General features: G+C 36.5%; 1 protein-coding gene and 1 pseudogene across 2 annotated transcripts; one reads left to right on the top strand and one right to left on the bottom strand.

Moving 5' to 3' along the window:
• Nucleotides 1-677: 677 nt before the first annotated feature.
• On the bottom strand, nt 678-22974 carry LOC130458851 (zinc finger protein OZF-like). Of its 2 annotated transcripts, XM_056825859.1 has the most exons (4): nt 22883-22974; nt 22223-22345; nt 17222-17348; nt 678-3651 (listed from the first exon to the last, which is right to left on the bottom strand). In XM_056825859.1, the coding sequence occupies exons 2-4, from the start codon at nt 22253-22255 to the stop codon at nt 2198-2200; spliced, it is 1614 nt and encodes a 537-aa protein (XP_056681837.1). In that variant the 5' UTR covers nt 22256-22345; nt 22883-22974; the 3' UTR covers nt 678-2197. The 2 variants fall into 2 exon arrangements, with proteins under 2 accessions (XP_056681837.1, XP_056681838.1); XM_056825860.1 differs by lacking the exons at nt 22223-22345; nt 22883-22974 and adding an exon at nt 17453-19146.
• VN2R611P (vomeronasal 2 receptor 611 pseudogene) lies at nt 9641-13176 on the top strand (annotated as a pseudogene).
• Nucleotides 22975-23471: the final 497 nt, after the last annotated feature.

Below are 23471 nucleotides of genomic sequence, written 5' to 3'. Positions count from 1 at the left end.
ATGAAAATGCACAAAGACAATCTTCATTCTCCATTACCGAGAGATTACTACTACTACTAACGATCCTTTTGATTTCTTCATCTGAAAACTGCCTATTCATGTACCTTGACCATTTGTCAATTGGGGAATGGCATGATTTCTTAGAAATTAGAGTTTTATAAGACAGATTTGTTATGAATTTTTTTCCCAGTTTGATGCTTTTCTTCTAATTGTGGTTGCATTGGTTTTGTTTGTACAAAAACCTTTTAATTTAATGTAATCAAAATGATTTATTTTACATTTTGTAATTTTTTTCTAACTCTTGCTTAGTCTTAAAATCTTTCCTTTCCCAAAGATCTGACAAGTATACTACTCTGTGTTCACCTAATTTACTTATAGTTTCCTTCTTTATATTCAAGTCATTCACCCATTCTGAGTTTATACTGGTGTAGGGTGTGAGATGTTGATCTAAAACTAATCTCTCCCATATGGTTTTCCAATTTTCCCAGCAGTTTTTTTCAAATACTGGATTTTTGTCCCAAAAGCTGGGATCATTGGGGTTATTGGAGACCAAGCTATCACTCTTTGCAGACGATATGATGGTCTACCTAACGGATCCTAGAGAATCAACTAAAAAGCTAGTGGAAATAATCAACAACTTTAGCAAAGTTGCAGTATACAAAATAAACCCACATAAGTCATCAGCATTTCTATATATTTCCAACACATCTCAGCAGCAACAGTTAGAAAGAGAAGTTCAATTTTAAAAGCACCCTAGACAACATGAAATACTTAGGAATATACCTGCCAAGACAAACACAGGAACTATATGAACACAACTACAAAACATTTTCCACACAATTAAAACTAAATCTAAATAATTGGAAAAACATTAATTGCTCGTGGGTGGGATGAGCTAACATAATAAAACTGACAATCCTACCCAAACTAATTTACTTATTTAGTGTCATACCCGTCAAACTACCAAGAAACTTTTTTTTTTACTGAATTAGGAAAAAACCATAACAAACTTCACTTGGAAGAACAAAAGATCAAGGATATCCAGGGAAATAATGAAAAAAAAATGTGAAGGAAAGTGGTTTAGCAGTACCTGATCTCAAAATGTACTATAAAGCAGTGGTCATCAAAACAATATGGTATTTGCTAAGAGACAGGAGGATCAGTGGAATAGACTTGGTATAAGTGACCTCAGCAAAACAGTCTATGATAAACCCAAAGATCCCAGGAATACTAAGGAAAACACATAAACTTGAGCACTGTCATTAGGTTTTGTTGCACTATGAATCCTCTGGCATGAAATAATAGATGATCTCTGACTGAAAACCTTCATACGGGGAATCCATCTGGAAATAATATGTTCAGAAGACATTTTCTCCTACTTAAAAAGCTCTTGACTCTCCATTTCAATGTCTTTCTTTATTCATGAGAGGAATAAGATTTCTATCCAAAAGGAATTCTCGCTTGGGAATGAGAGATGATTGTTGCCTGAAGGCTTTACTACACTGGTCATATTCCTAAAGTTTCTATCCAGTGTGGATTCTCTTTTGATAAATAAGATAAGAGTGGCAACTATAAGCTCAGCCTGACTTAGGAGATTTCTCTCCTGTGGGGATTTTCTGACATAAAGCAGCTATGGAGCATTAAGAGAAAGGCTATCAAAATTTATTATATTCATAAGGTTTCTCTCCAGAGTGGATTCTCTGATGCTTAGCAACATTATCCCTCTACTTGAAAGCCTTTGCACACTATGTACATTCATAAAGTTTCTTTCCACTGTGGATTCTCTGATGTTTAACAAGATGACTCTTCTCTGTGAAAGCCTTTCCACACTGTGTACATTTTTTTCAGTGCATTTTTAGACCATGCTGCTTTATTGCTAAAAGACCAAAAAGAAACCCCAAAAGTTTCATACATAGTTGCAGAGTTTCCAACTTAGATTTCTAAAAACAGTTCCTCTTTCCATCATCAAAAGAATAAAATCTCTTCTTTGAACTCTCAAAGATGCATAGATACAAAAGCAAGCTGCCTTTTGAAAAATTTCAGGTATGTACAATGAGAAATTCTAACATTACTTTGTAAAATAGAATAAGTGCAATTGAGTACAGAACACAGTGCTGTATGTCCCATATAGTAATTAAACAATTTCTCTTGCAGCTAAAAAAGGTCAACAGAATATTGAGTATGTGATATGAGATCTTCAAGGGTTGGAGTCTTGCTTTGTACATTCATAAGGTTTCTCTCCAGTGTGGATTCTCTGATGCTTAGCAAGATTACCCCTCTGTTTGAAAGCCTTTCCACACTGTGTACATTCATAAGGTTTCTTTCCACTGTGGATTCTCTGATGTTTAACAAGATGACTCCTCTCTGTGAAAGCCTTTCCACATTGTGTACATTCATAAGGTTTCTCTCCACTGTGGATTCTCTGATGTCTAACAAGATTACCCCTCTGTGTGAAAGCCTTTCCACACTGTGTACAGTCATAAGGTTTCTCACCAGTGTGGATTCTCTTATGTGCAGCAAGGTGACTCCTCTCTCTGAAAGCATTTCCACACTGTGTACATTTATAAGGTTTCTCTCCAGTATGGATTCTTTTATGTGCAGCAAGATCACGCCTCTGTGTGAAAGCCTTTCCACACTGTGTACATTCATAAGGTTTCTCACCAGTGTGGATTCTCTGATGTACAGTAAGTTGGTCCCTCCATGTGAAAGCCTTTCCACACTGTGTACATTCATAAGGTTTCTGTCCAGAGTGGATTCCCTGATGTGTAGCAAGTTGGTCCCTCCATGTGAAAGCCTTTCCACACTGTGCACATTCATAAGGTTTCTCTCCAGTGTGGATTCTCTGATGCCTAGCAAGAGAACTACTCTCTGTGAAAGCCTTTCCACAGTGTGTACATTCATAAGGTTTCTCTCCACTGTGGATTCTCTGATGTTTAACAAGATGACTCCTCTCTGTGAAAGCCTTTCCACACTGTGTACATTCATAAGGTTTCTCTCCACTGTGAATTCTCTGATGTGCAGCAAGATTACCTCTTTGTGTGAAAGCCTTTCCACACTGTGTACAGTCATAAGGTTTCTCTCCAGTGTGGATTCTCTGATGTCTAACAAGATGAACCCTCTGTGTGAAACCTTTTCCATATTCTTTATGTTGATAATTTTTCTCTCCAGAGTGGATTATTTCATATGAACCAAACTCAGAGTTCTGACTGAAAGGTCTCCCACCTTTATTACTCATAGAAAGCATCTCTACATGCTTATTTTTTAGATGTTTTGTGAGATCTAAACTTGAGCCATAGACAATTTGCCCTAGTTTATCTTGATACATGGGCATTTCTGGAGGATTCTTATAAGACTGATTAAATCCTACTTTTTCAGGAAAGCATTTGGTATATTCATTATCCAGACAACAGTCATTTCTTGAGGTCAATTTCCTATACTGATTTAAAACTGAATGTTGGCTGTATTTCTCTGGATCTTCATTAAATTCATAGTCACTCCTTGGATTTTTATTTACCTTGATATTAGAGTCACAGATTTCTCTCAAAATGAAGTCATAGGGACACTTATTCTTGCCTCTTGGAGGGCCAGATCCTTCCACAAAAAGACTCTGCTTTGCAGACATCTCCTTCACTTCAACATTAGTTTCTGCTTCTGAAGAAAAAAATAATGACATGAGCACTAAACACAAAGGGACACACACACACACACAGAGAAAATAAGTTTTTTTTTCCTTTAATGTCAATAAGTAAACTGATTTTTATTCAATTTCCCAAGGCTAAAAGGAGTTTTCAAATTTAAACTAGCAGAACCAGGCTTTGGATACACCATTTGGTCATAGCTGCAAGATAGAAGATTTTAGAAATACTTTCCCATACAATAACAATGAAACCTCACAATGGATCTGTGATACTGACAAGACCAAGATTCTCATCATACTTCACAAGTCGTGTCATATGTAAAATTTGGAAAAGTGACCTGACCAACTTTGAGAGCCCAAGTCTCTCAGAAGGTAGGGTCGTTCTGTCTAGGTGTAGCAGTTAGGTCGAAAAATGGATGAGAGACACTGTGTGCTCAATCCAAAGTGCATAGGCATCACAGTGCTCTGCCGTGGCACAAGGTTTCATTTATTATATAGGTTCAGTGAGTATATACTTTTCTGGAATACAATCAATTTTCTACATACATGATCTTCTGCATGTAATTGGATATGTCACACAGGAAATCACTTAATCAGCATTCTGTGATCATTTACCATATTGCTACAACAGAGAAATTTGTGATATAAATGGATATAAATGACATAGGGTAATCTGGAGGTTAGTTCCTCTTGACCTGCTGAGAAAATCATTGTTGCTTTTGTCAGATAATTTTAGGGTTGTGACTTTAAATCTATATTTATATGGTAGCCAAATAAAATTCTCAAATCAGTCTGGAAATTTATGGTAATTTAATTAATATAGAGGGAAGGAATTTAAGGAGAAGGAGGAAAGAGGATATAGGATTTCTCCATTTTGGCCTATGCCAGGAGGAGTTTTAAACTCCCCGCCTCTAGATCTCTGAAAAGGCTTCTGAGAGGCTTCTGAGAGGAAAAGGTTGGAAATTAAAGGAGGAAACTTCAGCCAGAAACTCGCCATCGAACCCAACAATAGCTTGTAGCCACACTAAGATGCCAAAAGGCTCAGCATGCAGCTCTCAGCTAACTCTCCACCACCAATCAGGGAAAGAGAGAGAGAGAGTCTTTGAGGGACGAAAAATCTCAAAAATATAGATCTTTCATCCTTGTGTCTCCTTTAAATTTTCACATCTACCAATCACATTAAAGACTTTTTTCTCCAGGACTGCCCAAACTTTTAGTTCTCACCTTCATTGATTTGATTATATCTTTAGAGTTACTTAAAACTTCTTTGTAAAGTTCACCTTTTGTGAGTTAATTGACCTTTTTGTGGTTAATTTAATCTTTATAGTTAGTTAACACCTTTTTGTATTAGATCTAAAAATAGACTTAGCTTAAAGTTCTAGCTTCACTATAAGATGAGAACTAAGTATCTTCATTGTTCAATCAGGAGATTACAACTTTATCTTCCCCTAAAATATGGTCTAAATAGGGTGGAGTAGTTTTTGAAGTTCACAGCCCCCCCTGATGATCATTGGGAGACTGGTCTCCCCATAGATCATTTAGTATAATCATCTTGTAGTCCTAAAGTACTTCTAACTACAGATGTATACAATATTCAGTTTCTAACAGGAAATTACAATAGTTAGGGAGGAATAGAAAAAAACCAATGTTTTGCTAGGCACACTAACAAAAAACCAAATTAGGGGAAGTCACCTTTGGCATAAAAGTGTATGTTTAAAAGTGTGACCCTGGGCAAGTCACTTGACTCCCCACTGCCTAGCCCTTTCCACTCTTCTGCATTGTAACCAATATACAATATTAATTCCAAGTCAGAAGGGAAGGGTTTTTGTTTTTGTTTAAGTATGCATCATTTTGAAGTGCTTTGGGAGTTATTCCAAATTGCTCTCCAGAAAGGATGAATCAGATCACAAATCCAAAAGCAAGGTATTGTGTCCCAATTTTGCCACACACCCCTCAATCTATGTCACTTCTCTTTACTATCATGTGGCCAATCAGTTAGCGGTGAAGTGATACTTTAATTAACTTCCCTAATCAAGAAACATTTACAATATTTCTTCATATGATTTTTGACAGCTTTTATTTCTTCATCTGAAAACTGCTTATTCATAACCTATGACCATTTGTCAACTGGGGAATGACTTGCATTCTTGGATAAAACTGACCAAGATCTTCATATGTTTGAAAAATGAGATCAGAGAAATCTGTTATAAAGTAGTATTTCCCAGTTTATTCTTTCTCTTTTAATCTTGGTTATGTTGGTTACATTTGTTGAAAATATTTTAAAGTTATTATAGTCAATATATATATATATATCAATATATATATAGTCAATATATATAATGTTCTCTTTTTTATCATAAATTCTTCCTTTCTCCATAGATCTAACAGGCAAACAATTCTATGTTTCCCAAATTCATATATAATATCACCCTTTATGTCTAAATCATATGCCCATTTCAACCACATCTTGATGTAGGATGCAAGCTATTAGTCTATACCTAATTTTGGTGACAAGGTTTTCTAATTTTTTGAGAACTTATAATTTCCAAGCATTTTATATGGTCACTCTAGATTATATAAAACATTTGGGAATCTATCTGCCAAAAGAAGCATAGGAATTATATGAACACAACTACAAAACGCTTTTCACACAAATAGAACTATATCTAAATAAACGAAAAAAATATTAATTCCTTTTGGGTAGTGTAAAAGGTGAAAATTAATGGTTAGACAATAATTTTATGAAATTATGTGGTTGTCAATATTTATTAAGTCTTGAGTCAGAAATTTATTTACAAAATAGAGAGGAAACAATATAGAAAAATGTGAATGGGATAGAAAATTCATCTATCCTATCTTAACCAGGCAGAGATTAATTAGCTCTTATAAGAGATTTAGAACACTTTTTCATGTGCTTATTAATAGTTTTGATTTCTTTGACTGAAAATTCCCTATTCATGTCCCTTGCCCATTTATCAATTTGAGAATGCCTTGATTTTTTTGTACAATTGATTTAGCGCTTCATTAATTTGAGTAATTAGACCTTTGTCAGAGGTTTTTGTTATGAAGATTGGCTCCCAATTTGTTTCTTCCCTTCTAATTTTGGTTGCTTTGGTTTTGTTTGTACAACAACTTTTTAATTTTATGTAATCAAAATTATTTATTTTATATTTTGTGACTTTTCTAAGTCTTGCTTGGTTTTAAAATCTTTAATTTCCCAAAGGACTGACATGTATAGTATTCTGTCTTCACCTAATTTACTTATAGTTTCCATCTTTATGTTCAAGTCATTCACACATTTTGAGTTTATCTTCGTGTAGGGTCTGAGGTATTCATCCAAACCTAATCTCTCCCATACTGTCATCCAATTTTCCCAGCAGTTTTTATTAAATACTAGATTTTGGTCCACAAAGCTGAGATCCTTGGGCTTGTCATAGACTGTATTGCTGAGGTCACTTACCCCAAGTCTATTCCACTGATCCTCCTTTCTGTCTCTTAGCCAGTGCCGTATTGTTTTGATGACCACTGCTTTATAGTATAGTTTGAGATCTGGGACTGCAAGTCCTTCCTTTGCGTTTTTTTCTTCTTCATTATTTCCCTGGATATCCTTAATCTTTTGTTCTTCCAAATGAACTTTCTTATGATTTTTTTCTAATTCTGTAAAGAAGTTTTTTGGTACTTCAATGGGTATGGCACTAAAGAAGTAAACAGGTTTGGGTAGGATGATCGCTTTAATTATGTTAGCTCAACTTACCCATGAGCAGTTAATGTTTTTCCAGTTGTTTAGATCTAGTTTTAATTGTGTGGAAAGTGTTTTCATCCTTGCATTCTTAGTATAATTCCCACCTGATCATTGTGAATAACCTCATGATGACTTACTTGAGTCTTTTTGCTAGTATCCTATTTTCAATTTTTGCATCTATGTTTATTAAGGAAATTGGTCTATAGTTTTCTTTCTCTGTTTTTGACCTGCCTGGCTTTGGAATCAGTAACATATTTGTGTCATAAAAGGAATTTGGTAGAACTCCCTCTTTGCGTATTATGTCAAACAGTTTGTATAGTATTGGGGTTAGATGTTCTTTGGATGCTTGATAGAATTCACTTGTGAATCCATCAGGCCCTGAGGATTTTTTCTTAGGGAAATCTTTGATGGCGTGTTGGATTTCTTTTTCTGATATGGGATTATTCAAGAATTCTATTTCTTCTTCTGGTAATCTAGGCAATTTATATTTTTGTAAATATTCATCCATATCACCTAAATTGCCATATTTATTGCCATATAATTGGGCAAAATAGTTTTTAATGATTGCCTTAATTTCCTCTTCATTGGAGGTAAGGTTTCCCTTTTCTTTCATCTATGATACTGTTCATTTGGTTTTCTTTTTTCCTTTTTTTTTATTAGATTGACCAGTACTTTGTCTATTTTGCTTGTTTTTTTTTTCAAAATATCAGCTTCTAGTCTTATTTACTAGTTCAATAGTTCTTTCACTTTCAATTTCATTAATTTCTTCCTTAATTTTTAGGAGCTCTACTTTAGTTTTCATCTGGGGATTTTTTATTTGTTCGCTTTCAAGGTTTTTTGATTTGCATGTCCAAATCATTGACCTCTGCCCTTCCTTATTTGTTAATATGTGAACTCAAGGATATAAAATTTCCCCTGAGTACTGCTTTGACTACATCCAATAGATTTTGAAAGAATGTCTCATCACTGTCATTTCTTCAATGAAATTATTAATTGTTTTTATGTTTTATTCTCTAACCAATTTTGGAGAATCATATTATTTAATTTCCAATTAATTTTTGATTTGGCTTTCCATGTACTCTTACTGCTAATTATTTTTATTGGTTATGATATGAAAAGGTTGCATTCATTATTTCTACTTTTATGCATTTGTTTGCTATTTTTTTTATGACCTAGTGCATGGTCAGTCTTTGTGAATGTACCATGTTCTTCTGAAAAGAAGGTGTATTCCTTTTTGTCCCTATTTATTTTTCTCTATCTGTCTATTGACTCTAATTTTTCTAAGATTTCATTCACATCTTTTACCTATTTCTCATTTGTTTTTTGATTTATCTAAATTTGATAGCAGTAGGTTCAGGTCGCCCACTTGTATAGTTTTACTATCTATATCTTCCTTCAATTCCACTAGTTTCTCCTTTAGAAATTTGGATGCCATGCCATTTGATGCATACATGTTTATTACTGATATTTTCTCATTGTTTATACTGCCTTTTATGAGGATGTATTTACCTTACCTATCCCTTTTAATCAGATCTATTTTTACTTTGGCTCCGTCAGATATCATGATTGCAACTCCTGCCTTCTTTCTGTCAGTTGAGGCCCAATAGGTTTTGCTCCAACCTTTGATTCTAACCTTGTGAGTATCCACCTGCATCAGGTGTATTTCTTGTAGACAACGTATGGTAGGGTTTTGAATTCTAATTCAATCTCCTATTTGTTTTTGTTTTATGGGTGATTTCATCCCATTCACATTCAAAGTTATGATTGTCACTTGTGTATCCCCCAGCATTTTGATATCCTCTCCTAGTTCTGTCCTTTCTTCTTTCCCTATATCCTTTTAAACCAGTGGTTTACTTCTAATCAATCCCTCAATCCCCTCCCTCAATATGCTTCCCTTTCTGGCCCCTCCCTTTTTGTTCCCTTCTTGTTTTTTTAGGGTCTGTTAAGTTCCCTCCCCCTCTCTTTCCCTCCCTTTTTGTATTCCCTTCTCCCTCCCCCCATTCGTTTTCCCTTCTCACTTTCCATGTAGGATAAGATAGAATTCAAGACCCCAATTGATCTAGATGCTCTTCCCTCTCAGAATTGATTTCACTGAGAGTGAGGTTTAAGTATTGCCTATTAGCACTCTCTCCCTCTCCTTCTTATAAGAGTATTCTTCCCTTCCCCTTTCCATGTGTATCTTTGTGTGGTAAAGATTATCCTATTTATTTTATTTCTTTAAATATCTCTTGGTGCCATTTTCAATCCCTCCCCTTCCTTTTTCTTTTTTTTTTTTGTATATCATCTTATAGCCCTTATTACCCCAATCTCTTCCTGTGAATGATTCCTCTAATTACTATAATAGTGAATATAATTTTTGAGAGTTACAAATAACAATTCCCCTATATATTAATATATATATATATAATTTTATCTAATTTTAGCCCTTAAAGAAAAAAGTTTGAATAAAAAAAACATTTTCCCCCTTTCCCTCTCTTTCTTATTCATCTTTTCATATTTCTTTTGATATTTGTGTTTGGATATCAAACTTTCCACTTAGTTCTGGTCTTTTCTTTACAAATACTTGGAAATCTTCTATTTTGTTGAATGCCCATACTTTCCCCTGGAAGTATATAGTCAGTTTTGATGGATAGGTGATCCTTGGTTGAAGACCAAATTATCTTACCTTTCTAAATATTGTGTTCCAGGCCTTGCGATCCTTTAGTTTGGAAGCTGCCAGGTCTTGTGTGATCCTGATTGGTGATCCTTGGTATCTGAATTTCCTCATTTTGGCTTCTTGTAGAATGTTCTCTTTAGCTTGAAAGCTCTTGAATTTGGCAATTACATTCCTGGGAGTTTTCTTTTGAGGATTTAGTGTAGAGGGTGTTCTATAAACTCTAACAATGTCTATTTTCCCCCCCTTGTTCAAGAACATCAGGGCAGTTTTCTTGGATGATTTCTTGTAGTATGATGTCAAGATTTCTGTTTATTTCTGGCTTTTCAGGTAGACCAATGATTCTCAAATTGTCTTGTTAGGATCTGTTTTCCTGATCTGTCATCTTGTCAATGAGATATTTTATGTTTTCTTCTATTTTGTCAGTCTTTTGTCTTTACTTTATTAATTCTTGCTGTTTTACAAGCTCATTGTCTTCCAGTTGCCTAATTCTGATCTTTAAGGACTGATTTTCCTCTATTATCTTTTGATTTTCCTTTTCGGTTTGGCCTATCCTGCTTTTTTGTGGCTTCCAGCTCTTTTTCCAATTGGGAGTTCTTGTCCTTTAAACTGATATTTTCTCTTTGAACTATTTCCCACTTTTCTTGCCAGAAGGCTTCAATCTTTTTGATAAACTCCAATTTAAATTCTTCAAGAGCTTGTGGACAATTTCCATTTTTTGGAAGTTTGGGGGTTTATTTGAATTTCCTCCTGTATTTCCTCTGTAGCCTGGGTTTTTCCTCCATAAAAATTGTCCACGGTCAGCCCCTTCTTCCTGTTTTTCTTGTTAGGAGGTTGTTGCTCCTGGCCAGAATTTGCCATCATTGTGGAGGTTTTTACTTCCCTTTTTAGTCAGAAATATGAGATGGGCAGGCTCTCTGTTTATGGAGTTAAGGAGCAAGGATTTTGCCTGAGGAAAGCTCTCAAATATCCACAGCTTCTGCTGTTTTCTGCCCTTCTCTATGCTATTTTCCCGTGAGCTCCCATGGTCTGCACTCTTCAGCCTCCTGGGGATTCAGGTGTAGCTGCTCTCAGGGGTAGTCTTAGTCAGCTCCCAAGGACCTAGAGATGCCCCTTACTCACTCTAGAGGTGATGCTCGCTCACTGATTCTGGTGAGCCCTGTCTCTGACCCTGGCTCCGTAGGTGGGGTGGGGGAGAGGATAGATCAGCAGGCAGTTTTGATGGGAGCTTTTTCACCCCCTTATAGTGTGGAAATGCCCAAATCTTATGCACCTTCAATGCTGCACCCTATTGTAGAGACCCTTCGTTCTTATGTATTTAGATTTTTTTGGTCTTTTGAGGTAATCTATATCGATGTGTGTGGAGGCGAGGATGAGTCTTGTATCTAGACTGCCACCATGTTTACCTGGAATCCTCCCCCCCCCCTTGACTGAACTCTTAAAAGAATTCACAAGTTTCTGACTAATTGAGTTTACAAAAAATGTGGAATTCTCCAAATATCTTGCTGGGTTATCACCTGGCACTAAGTAGCATGTTCAATCTTTAGTTAATTCAATTTAAAAGACAAGCAAAAAAGAGTTAATCCTGTCTTCAGTCTAGTGATATACTAAGTAGGGGTACTTAAGTTAAGATTAACTAAAATGTCAAATTCAACTAGGCTAAGAGAATATAGGTTTCCCTCTTCACAAGTATAAAATCAGAATAGACAAAGAGAATAAAGAATCCCCTTTCACAGTAGGATGACCTAATATCATAAAAAATGACAATACTACCTAAATTAATTAACTTATCCACTGCCATTCCTAACAAAAGACAAAAATGTATTCTATAGAATTGGAAAAAAATAATGATAAAATTGATCTGAAAGAACAAAATATCAAGAATATCAAGAGAAACATTGAAAAATAATGTGAAGGATGTTGAACTAGCAGTATCAGATCTTTAACTATACTATAAAACAGTGATTATCAAGATAATAAAGCATTAGCTAAGAACTAGAAGGGTGGATCAATAGAATAGACTCGGGATAAATGATCTCAGCAATCTAGAGTTTGATAAACCTAAGGATCATAGCTTTTGGGATACGACCTCAAAATTGGATGAAACTTGCTGGGAAAATTCGAAAGCAGAATGGCAAAAATTAGGTTTAGATCAATTTCTCACATCTTATACCAAGATAAGTTCACAATGCATATATGAATTTAACATGAAGAGGGATATTATAATTAAATAAATTGGGTGAATGAAATAGTATACTTGTCAAATCTATGGAGATGGGAAGTATTAAGGACCAAGCAAGAGACAAAAAACATTACAAAATGTAAAAAATTCATTTTGGCTATATCAAATTAAAAAGGTTTTATACAAACAAAACCAAGTAATAAAAATTAGAATGGAAGCAACAAATTGTGGAAAAAAATTTTATAAGAAATTTCTCTGACAAAGATGTAATTTCTCAAATATACAAAGAACTAAGTCAAACTGATGAAAAAACCAAACCATTCCTCAATTGACAAATGGTCAAAAGATAGGAATTGGCAGTTTTGAGACAAAATCACAACTATCAATAATCACATGAAATAATGTTTTCAATCGCTCCTGAATAGAGAAGTAAAGATCAAAACAATTCTGAGCAACCCCCTCTCATAGGTAGCAGAGAGCCCAATATTAGAGTAAAGGAAAATAATAAATGTTGGTGGGGATGAGGCAAAATTGGAACCCTAATGCATTGCTGGTGGAGTTGTGAATGGATCTAACCATTCTGGTAGGCAATTTGGAATTATGCCCAAAGGGCTTTGAAACAATGCATGCCCTTTGATCCATCAATACCACTACCAGGTTTGTGTCCCTAATTGATTTAAAAAAGGGTGGACAGTGAGGTGTCTCAGGAGATTGAGAGTCAGACCCAGAGATGTAAGATCCTGGGTTCCACTTCCTAGCTGTGTGACCCTGGGCAAGTCACTTAACCCCCATTGCCTAGCCCCATGATGGTGATCCTATGACACATGTGTCAACATTGACACAATTAGCCATTTTTGATGACACAAGGCTGCATACAGAGAAGTATGGGGTCACATGCCAAGAAGTACTTTTTTTTTTCTCAAAGTGACACACCACTTGAGTTATGCTCACACACTAAGCTCAAAAGGTTGCCCATCACTGGCCTAGCCCTTACCACTCTTTTGACTTGAAACCAATACAAAGTATTGATTCTAATACAGAAGGTAAGGGTTAAAAGAAGGAGGGGGGAAGAACCTGTTTGTACAAAAATATTTATAACTGGGCTTTTTCTGGTAGCAGACAATTGGAAAATGAGGGAGGTCTCTCCACTGGGGAATGGCTGAACAAATTGTGGCATATGATGATGATGGAATATTATTGTGCTATAAGGAATAATTAATAGACTGATTTCTATAAAAACTCGAAAGACCCACATGAACTGATGTTACTGAAATAATCATAACCAGGAGAACATTGTACACAGAAACTGAATTACTACTAAAAGGAATGCAATGATCCAGGACATTCCAAGGGACTCATGACAAGGAATGCTATCCACATCTAGAAAAAGAACTGTGGGAGTAGAAATCTAAGATACAACATGTGACTTATTTTCTGAGATGGAATGGGTTTGGTTTTAAACGATTGGTCTATTACAAAAATCAATAATATAGAAATACGTTTTGAGTGATAATATGGGTAAAAACCTGTGTAATTTGTGAAGATTAAATTAACTCTCCTGTGTCCATTTTTATATTTAATCACCAAAAGCATAAACAACCCACTCATACTTGAGAATGGGAGCTCTGTGACCCCCGTGTGCAATAGTGGGTGATGAATCAGAATCGACTTATTGCCCCCCTGGGCAGTCCTAAGCAAAGCTTTAGCCGTAATTGGTATATGTAAAATGGAAGAAAGTCACAGGAAGTGACAAAAAGAAAAGATCTTTAAAAATGCCAAGGACTTCCTGTGAGCTCTTTGGTCATTTGTCTTTTGCGGGACTTGACTATGGAGGAGTTCTGACTGAAGATCTCAGACTGCTTCTGCTTTCTTTAAAACTACCACGTGGGGTGAGTGAAAAAGGCTGACTCCTTCTCTTGGATTTTCTGAAGCGACTGGCCTCAGGAGAGACCTACCCTATTGAGAGAGGTCTCCGGCATCCCCAGATCCTCTGCTCAAGGTCTCTCTGTCTAAGGACTAATCAGCCCTGCCTGGGTTGAGCCAGGGGCTGGAGCAAATGTTTAGTGTGTAGGCTACATATCTTACCCTATCCTTCCTGATTTTCTTGCTTTCACTCTTTCTATATTTTATAAATAAATTGCTAAAGTAAATCTCTTTGGAATTTGACTAAAATCCTGGCAACCCTAATCCTTAATAATCCAGACCAACTTTTTATATTGTCCCCTCCCAAATTGCTTCTGACCTCCAGGATGGGGGAGGGAAGAGGGGAGGGAGACATCATGAATCATGCAATTATGGAAAGAAATTTAAAAAGAAAATTAAATTAAAAAAAAAAACCTGTAAAGATCTACATGAACTGACACAAGTGAAGTGAGCAGACCTGGGAGAACTCTATACATAGTAAGAACAATATTGTATGATAATCAATTGTGAAAGACTTCATTCACTCTTCTGTGCAGCACAATGAACTAAGAAAATTTCTGAAGGACTTGTGATGAAAAATGCTGTGGACCTACAGAAAAAGAACATCATCTCTGAATGCAGATCAACACAGACTGTTCATTTTATTTTAATTGTACATGTTTTATTTTAGAGTTTTAGCTTCATAGGAGTCTTCTCTCACAACACGACCAATATAGATTTATATTTTGTATGTTCATACATATATTGGAGGGAGGGGATAAGGAAACAGTTTGGATCCCCAAACTTTGAAAAACATGGTAAAAATTGTTATTACATGCAATTACAAAAAAATAAAACAGCTTATTTTTAAAGCTTACATTTCTAGTACAATATTACATAATAGTGGTTATGATATCCATCCAGGCTTCAGTCCTGATCTTACTGGGAAGGCTTCTAACTGTTCCTCATTTCACATGATACTTGCTGAAGGTTTTATATTGATACTATTTATTATTTTAAAGGATGGCGTTTTTACTGCTTTCTTGGGAATGGGTATTGTATATTGTTGAATATCTTTTCTTCATCTAAGGAAATAATCATGAGATTTCTATTAGATTGCTTATTGATATGGGTAATTATGCTGATAGTTTTCCTAATATTAAGCCAATCTTGCATCCCTGGTAGAAATTCCACCTGGTCATAGAGAATAACCTTTGTGAGCTGTCTAAGATTTTTTGCATCACTATTCATTAAGGAAATTTGCCTATAGTTTTTTTTCTCTGTTTTTCTTCCTCCAGGCTCATTCATCAGCATCCTATATGCATCACACTAAAATTTTTGTAGGACTACTTTTCCTATTTTGCCAAATTGCTTAAATAGTAGTTAGATTAATGCTCTAGTTTATCTGCCCTTTTTTCTTTGAAAACAAACTCCTAATCTTATTTATCATTTCAAAAGTTCTTTTACTTTCAATTTTATTCATTTCTTTTCTTTTTTTATTTCCAATTTAGTCTTTACTTGGATTTTTAATTTGTTCTGTTTCACATTTACCCCTATTTTATTTATGTAAATACTCATGGATATAAATTTTCTCCCCAAGTACTGCTTTCATTACATCTCACAACTTTTGATAGGTTGTTTCCTAACTGTCATTCCTTTTATGACATCATTGATTGTTTCTATCATTTGTTTGTTGATCCACCCCTTTTCACCAATTAGATTATTCAGTTTCCAATTAATTTTAAACTTTTCTTTCTATTATTATTGAGAATAGTTTTATTGTATTATTATCTGAAAATATTGCACTTATTACTTCTGCTTTTATGTATTTGGTTGTGAAAGCTTTTATACTGTGGTACATTGTCTTTTGAGTATTTTCTATATACATCTGAAAGGAAGATATATTCCTTTTACCATTTTATTCTGTTTGTTCTAGATATCTATTAAATGTAACGTCTTCAATTTTATACACTTCCTTTATTCCTTTCTTGTTTATTTTTTAGTGAGAGTTCTGATAAAGGAAGGTTGTGATTCTCTACCAATACAGTTTTATTAGGAATTTCTACTTTATTCTCCTTTAGTTTCTATTTTTTAAATCTGGAGGCTATATCAATTGGTGCATATATGTTAAGAATTAATATGGTCTCATTATCTAAACTACCTTTTTTATCAAGATGTAATTATCAGCCATATCTCTTTCAATGATATATTTTTTTGCTCTAGTTTTCTCTGAGTTCATAATTGCTACTCCTGCTTTTCTTATTTGAGTTGAAGTCCAATAGTTTCTTCTCCATCCCTTTCCCTTTACTCTGTTTCCCTACCTTTAAGGGGGTGAGCATGGGAGGCACTAATGAAGTCTTAAAAAAGGTCCAGGGTCTTAAAGTTGCCTTCTGCCCCAGTACAGGATATGGAGGAGTATATAGGGAATGGATTTTCTGCACTATTCTTTGCCCAGTTTTACATCCAATTTCTTTTTGTCCCCAGAAATAGACCCCTTTTGTCTACCTTTCAAGATCTTACTCTGACCCTTGTTCATTCTGTGATTCCAGCATTCTAGAATCACTCTTTTAAGGTTTGTTTGAGATTTTCAAGATAATTCCAGTTTTTGCTTCTCCTCTACTATCTTCTTGGCATTGCCTCCTTTGTTAATACTTCTTTAAAAAAATCCTTTCTAAATACCATTCATTCCACATGGGAAGGGGCTGCCTTGGCAGGTAGAGTGCCACATTCAATGGCCTGCAAGGAATCTGCAAGGAAGATCTGCCTTGGTATTAACAGAGCATTTGCACAAAAATTCAGGTCTAATTAGAAGGTCAACTAGATGACTTTTATGATTAGCTTCTGGAATGTAAGTCTGTAACACTGTTTTAAGTTTTCACCTGAAACTACCTAAAATAGAAGAGAGACAATTTCAGGAGCAAGAAAGGAAAGTCACAGCTTCCCATTACAGAATTCAAAGATTTAGGCAGGAGAATGCTGTGCAGAGATCGGCACTTTTGCTTTTTATTCATTGACAAAGGCTTAAAATGCTGTACCTTTGTAAGGAAGGAATGGAAGGAAGACATTAATGACAGATTCAGAGTTAACTGAGGAAATGGTCCTTACCCACGAAGAGTAGATTCTGCACATTCTCCAGCATCACCTCCCTGTACAGCTCTTTCTGAGAAGGGTCCAACAGGCACCACTCCTCCTGGGTGAAGTCCACAGCCACATCCTTGAATGTTATTGACCCCTAAACCAGCAAAATTCACAAGATTTAGAGCTGAGACTGCAAAATTCATCCAATCCAGTTCTCATCAACTAACTTGAATAAACTGAAGCACACACGGGACTCACCCCAAACTCTTCACTTCAAAGAGTGTCAGAAGCAGCTCTGGAGACCAGTCATTTAGAGCCCAATGGAACACTGACAAAGGCATTTTGTGTCTGAAGTGAGAATCATGGTGGGAGAGTAAAGACTGGAGAAGTGTGTCACGCTGAAATGCTTTTCCCTATGGAATTGGGGAGAGGGTATGTGCTCTCTGAGGGAGGCAGGAGATTCTGTGGAGAAGAGAGAAGGTGATCTGAAATCCCTCCTCATCACAACTATCAGAATTCTAGTTTATTTACGCACCTGCTCATACCTCCAGTTCCTCGTGACTGCAGGTGCTCCTGACCAGGGACCCCTGGATAGCTCCAATGGTATGAAATCGGGCTGACAGGCACTTTGACCTTAAGCTTGTGACCCAAAGTTCCTACCAAGCCCACCATCCCAGGCTGCACGTAGGACAGAAGACAGTCAGCCAGGAGTACAGGACGCCCATCTCTGGCTTAGGTCAGGCATCCTGAACTGCCACCCTGAGCTCTAGGAGGCGTCTGATGCTGACCTGGATAGCAATTGTCAGCAAAAAAATCAGACCCGAACCTCCTATCACAGAGGCTGTGGAAAGGTCAGTCATAATAATGGATATTGGTTACCCTCCATCGTGAGGATTCCTGCACTTCTCGGCTCATTCAGCACTTGGTCATCAATTCAGACCTGCCATGTGGAAGATTTATGTTCATTCTATTTTAATTTTAACTCTTTCATCTGACACTGTGTCATCAGATTTCTGGGCATAAAAAGGCCATCTCCTGAGGCTCAGGGTCTTTGGTCTTGGTCTTCACCAGAGCCCTCCTTTACTGTGAGACCAGCCCTCTCCCAGTAAACCTATTTCTTTTTGGCTTGCAGATTCTGATTCTCTTATTAGTGTTTCTGCTAACAGAATTTTCCCCACAAGGGTGATCTCACCTCTGATGAAGAAGCATTTCAGGTAATGATTAAGAGCTACTTTGCCCAACTACATGGCAATCAATAAGATAATCTAGGGGAAATGGGTGAATATTGACAAAAATATAAATTGCCTAATTTAACAAAAGGGGAAATAGAATACTTCAATAATCCCAGCTCAGGAAAAGAAATTGAACAAGCCTTCAAGTAACTCCTTAAGAAAAAATCCCCAGGGCCAGATGGATTCACAAGGGAATTCTAACAAACATTTAAAGAACAACTAACCCCAATACTCTACAAAGTATTTGGCAAAATAAGCAAAGGAATCTCACCAAATTCTTTTTATGACACAAATAGGGTACTGATTTGAAAGCAAGGCACACCAGAAACAGAGAAATAACACTATAAACCAATTTCCTTTATGAACATAGATGCAAAAATCTTAAAATATTAGCAAAGAGACTATAATAAGTGATCACAAGAATTATTCACTATGACCAGGTGGATTTAAACCAGGAATACAAGGATAGTTTAATATTAGGAAAACCATACACAAAATTGACCATCTCAATAACCAAACCAACAGAAATCACATGATTATCTCAAGAGATGCAGAAAAAGCCTTTGACAAAATACAATGCCCATTTCTACTGAAAACTCTAGAAATGGGATAGTTGCAGCCTTCTTGAAATAATAAATGATATATTTTTAAAACTGTCAGCAAGTATCATTTGCAATCAGGGCAGGTTTCAAGTTTTGTCAATAAGATCAGGAGTGAAGTAAGGATACCCATTATAACCTCTATTATTTAATATTGGGCTAGAAACACTAGCAATAGCAATTAGAGAAGAAAAAGAAATTAAGGTAGGCAATGAGGAAACTAAACCATCACTGTTTACAGATGATATGATGGTATGCTTAAAGAATTCTAGAAAATCAACTAAAAAGCTAGTGGAAATATTAGCAAGTTTAGCAAAGTTGTAGGGTATTGTAGGGTACAAAATAAACCCACATAAATCATCAGCATTTCTATATATTTCCAACAATACTCAACAGTATGTTGAGTCCTTCACACACAAGTGTCTTTGTGCACACTCATCTATACACCATAGATGAAAACACACAAAGATAATCGTCATCCTCGGTTACCAAGAGACTACTACTATCAACAGTAAGAGTTAGAAAGAGAAACAACATTTAAAATCACTCTAAACAGTATAAAATATTTGGGAATTTATTTACGAAGACAAATAGAGGAATTATATGGAAGCAACTACAAAATGCTTTTCACATGATTAAAATAAGATCTAAACTATTGGAAAAACATGAATTGCTCATGAGTAGGACAAACTAATATAATAAAAAATGACATTCCTACTGAAATTGATTTACTTATCTAGTGCCAAACCTAACAAATTTTTTCAAGTTTTGAAGAGTTTTCAAAGTTTTCAAGAAACATTTTTATAGAATTAGAAAACATTATAACAAAATTCATTTGGAAAAATAAAAGATCAAGAATATCAAGGAAACTAATGAAAAAAATGTGAAGAAAGATGGCCTAACAGTACCAGATCTTAAACTGTGCTATGCAGCAGTGATCATCAAAACAATCTGCTACTGTCCAAGAGAAAGAAGGATCAGTGGATCAATGGAATAGTTGGGGTAAATGACCTCAGAAACCTAGTGTTCCATAAACCCAAAGATCCCAGCATTTGGGACAAGAATTCAGTATTTGACAAAAACTGCTGGAAAAATTGGAAAACAGTATGGGAAAAATCAGGTTGAGATCAACATGTCACACCCTATAACAAGATGAATTAAAAATGGATGAAAGATTTAAATATCAAGAGTTACATCATAAATAAATGAAAACATAGAACAGTATACCTGACAGGTTTATGCAAAGGAAGGAATTTAAGTCCAAACAAGATAAAAAATATTACAAAATTTAAAATAATCATTTTGATTATATTAAATTAAAAAAAGGTTTTGAACAAACAAAACCAATGCAACCAAAATTAGAAGAAAAGCATCAAATTGGGAAAAGTTTTATAACAACACTCTGAAAAAAGGTCCAATTTCCCAAATATATAAGGAAAGAAGTCAATTGTACAAGAAATCAAGCCATTCCCCAACTAACAAATGGTCAAGGGACATGAATAGGCAGTTTTCAGATAAAGAAATCAAAACGATCAATAATCTCTCTTAATGAGGGAAATGCAAATCAAAACAATTCTGAAGTACTACCTCACATTTAGCAGATTGGCCAATATGATAATGAAGGAAAATAATAAATGCCAGAGATATGACAAAATTGGGACACTAATAACATTGTTGGTGGAGTTGTGAAGTGTGATTCAACCATTTTGGAAGGCAATGTAGAATTATGCCCAATGGGCTTTTAAAGACTGCATGCCCTCTGATCCAGCTATAACACTGCTGGGTTTGTATCCCAAAGAGGAAATAATGAAAAATACTTGTATAAAAAATATTTATAGCTGTGCTTTTTGTGGTGGCAAACAATTAGAAAATGAGGGGGTGTCCCTTGATTGAGGAATGGCTGAACAATTTTGGTATATTTTGGTAATGTTATACTATTGTGCTATAAGGATTGATGATCTGGAGACTTTTGATATGAACTGGGAGAACCTCAGTGAACTGATGCAGAATGAAATGAGCAGAACCAGAAAAACATTGTACACAGAAAGTAAAATACTGTGGAACAATCCAATGTATTGGACTTTGCTAGTAGTAGCAATGCAACAAGCCAGGACACTCCTGAAGGACTTATGTAAAATAATGCTGTCCACTCTGAGAGAAAGAACTGGGGAGTAAAAATGCAAAAGCAAAACATATGACATCACTTATCACATATCTATATGGGAATGTGATTTGGGGTTTAGGCCTTAAAAAATCGCTCTAGAGCAAAAATGAATAATATGAAAATAGGTATCAAGTGACAACATTTTTACAACTCAGTGGAATGAATTGTCAGCTTTGGAAGGGGGGAGAAAATAGGGGCAAGAAAGAAAATGGATCATATAAATATGGGGAAATTTTTTTAATTAATTAATTTTTTAAAAGTTCACTCTATTACAAATATGAATAATATGGAAATAGGTTTTGAGTGATAATATATGCACAACCAAGTGGAACTCTTTGTCAGCTCCAGGATAAGGAAGAGGGGAAGGAGAGAATATGAATCATATAACCATGGAAAAATATTCTAAATAATTTTTTTAGTTAAAAAATAAAGGAACCAAAATGAAAACTACTGAGAAAGCAACAGGATAGATAATCTGTTAGGTTCAAGGTAAATTATTTGAATAGTAAAAGGAAAGATGTAAAGCTTCTGTATGTTAAAGTGCACTTGAAGTTCCTGATAATTAATAATATTTGAAAAACTTTTATTCCCTCCCCTGGAATTCCCATCCTTTTTCTTCTAAGAAAAAACAAACCTTTTCCTGTCTGTGCTCTCACTTGATCTCACCCCCAACTTCTTCCAAAGCCTCCCTGGCAGGCCTGACTGACCTGGCCAAACCCCAGAATCTGGAGGTCAGGAGCAGGGCCATCCCTGGGCCATCCCTGGATGGTGGGACACACAGGCATTCCCCTCTGATGGAGCGTGTCACGCTGGAGAACAAATGAATAAATGTCTACACTTGGGCCTATCTAGAAGCTGGATTGGCTCACCAGACTGGTGCTACAGAGGCCCTGGAAAACCCCAGAACACAATTGGGGATTGTGGGTGACCTTTGAGGTCACATTGACAGCAAGCAGTGATGGCGCCCCTGGAGGCTGGGAAAGACACAGTTCTGAGTTCTGTTGGATTCCACCTTGGGATGGACTGCACTCACCTGGGATGGGGGCCTCGGGGTCCCGGGGGCCATTCCCTCTGGCTCCAGGGTCTCTGCTTGGCCCAGACTGTAGTCCCTCAGGAGGTGGGAGCCCCAAGGTGGGGAGACTTCCTCTTTGTGCACCTGTAGGGAATTAGAGGGGGGAGGGCTCAGAGGAGCTCCCAGGGCCCTTCCCCAGGCCTCAGGGGAGACTCCTAGGAGGAGAGGTTATGGGTAATGGGGGACAGGAGACACTGGACAAGAAGATGGGCATCAGGTGGGGTTTGGGGGAAAACTTGTCGGCATTTGTTTTCTGCCAGATATCAGAGCTCCTTCCATGGCCTGTTGGTACGGGCATTCCCCCCAGCCCCTCCAACTAGGCTCATATTGGCTGCTTCTCCCCTTGGACCTTTGGGGAAGAGCCCAGACAAGCCTCACCCCCATCCTGTGACTGCACTCCCTCCCACAGCCTGGGGGGAAGAGGGAGAAGAAGGTGGGGGCCTGTTCTCTCCTCTGGGTGAGAGCAAAGCCCCGCCATGGTTCCTGGTCCAGACAGAGCCACCCACTCCTGACACGGGCACTTCTGTATTTGTCCCTTTTCTATGGTAGTTTAAAACAATGAACAGACACAGAGACACAGCAGAGCCCAATTGTCAGCAGCCTCTTGCCCCAGAAACAGACCTTCTGCTCTCTCAAGATCCCAGAGGCAAAAGAGCCCTAACTGTCAGTGGCTGCTTCGTTTTTCTCCTCACTGACCAACTGTCCCACCTAACTTCCTGTCAGAGGGCGGCTACTTCCTCTCCTCAGGCTGGTCTCCCTGGTAACGGAATCTTCAGCTCTGGCTCAGGGGACTCCTGTGAATTCTGTTCTCTGGCCTCTGAGGGAGACACAGGGAGAGACTAAGAAAATCCCTTTAACAGAAACTTCCATGGAAAGGTTTTTGTTGAAACAGCCTCCAAGTGAAATCGAGGAAAGTGTGGCAAAACTGCCAAAATTCAATGAAGAAAATAATAAATAAAAAAATAGCAAGTAAGTTTAGCAATAGATACTCATCACAAGTAATATATAAGGTCAATTTTGCATTAAACGTAGCATTACGCGTGCAGAGAGTAAGTTATGTTAGCGAGAGCACATGGCACGGAAACCTTTAGCACCAGCATCCTCACCTGACCTTGAAAGTAAATAATGTTTCATAAGCAAGTTTATTTCTTTCTTTTTTTTCTTATTGTGTATGAATATATTTCTATTGGGGCAGTAATATACAATAGAA

Source organism: Monodelphis domestica, chromosome 4 (genome assembly GCF_027887165.1).
Source record: "Monodelphis domestica isolate mMonDom1 chromosome 4, mMonDom1.pri, whole genome shotgun sequence".
Classification (NCBI taxonomy): domain Eukaryota; kingdom Metazoa; phylum Chordata; class Mammalia; order Didelphimorphia; family Didelphidae; genus Monodelphis; species Monodelphis domestica.
This window is presented reverse-complemented; position numbering and strand designations above follow the sequence as displayed.

Coding starts and splice junctions, on each gene's coding strand:
- LOC130458851 (XM_056825859.1), bottom strand. CDS start 22,255: ATGGCCCCCGGGACCCCGAGGCCCCCATCCCAG. Junction 17,349..22,222: donor CCCCGAGGCCCCCATCCCAG/GTGAGTGCAGTC, acceptor TTGCTGGTTTAG/GGGTCAATAACATTCAAGGA. Junction 3,652..17,221: donor GCAGAATCTACTCTTCGTGG/GTAAGGACCATT, acceptor TTTTTTCTTCAG/AAGCAGAAACTAATGTTGAA.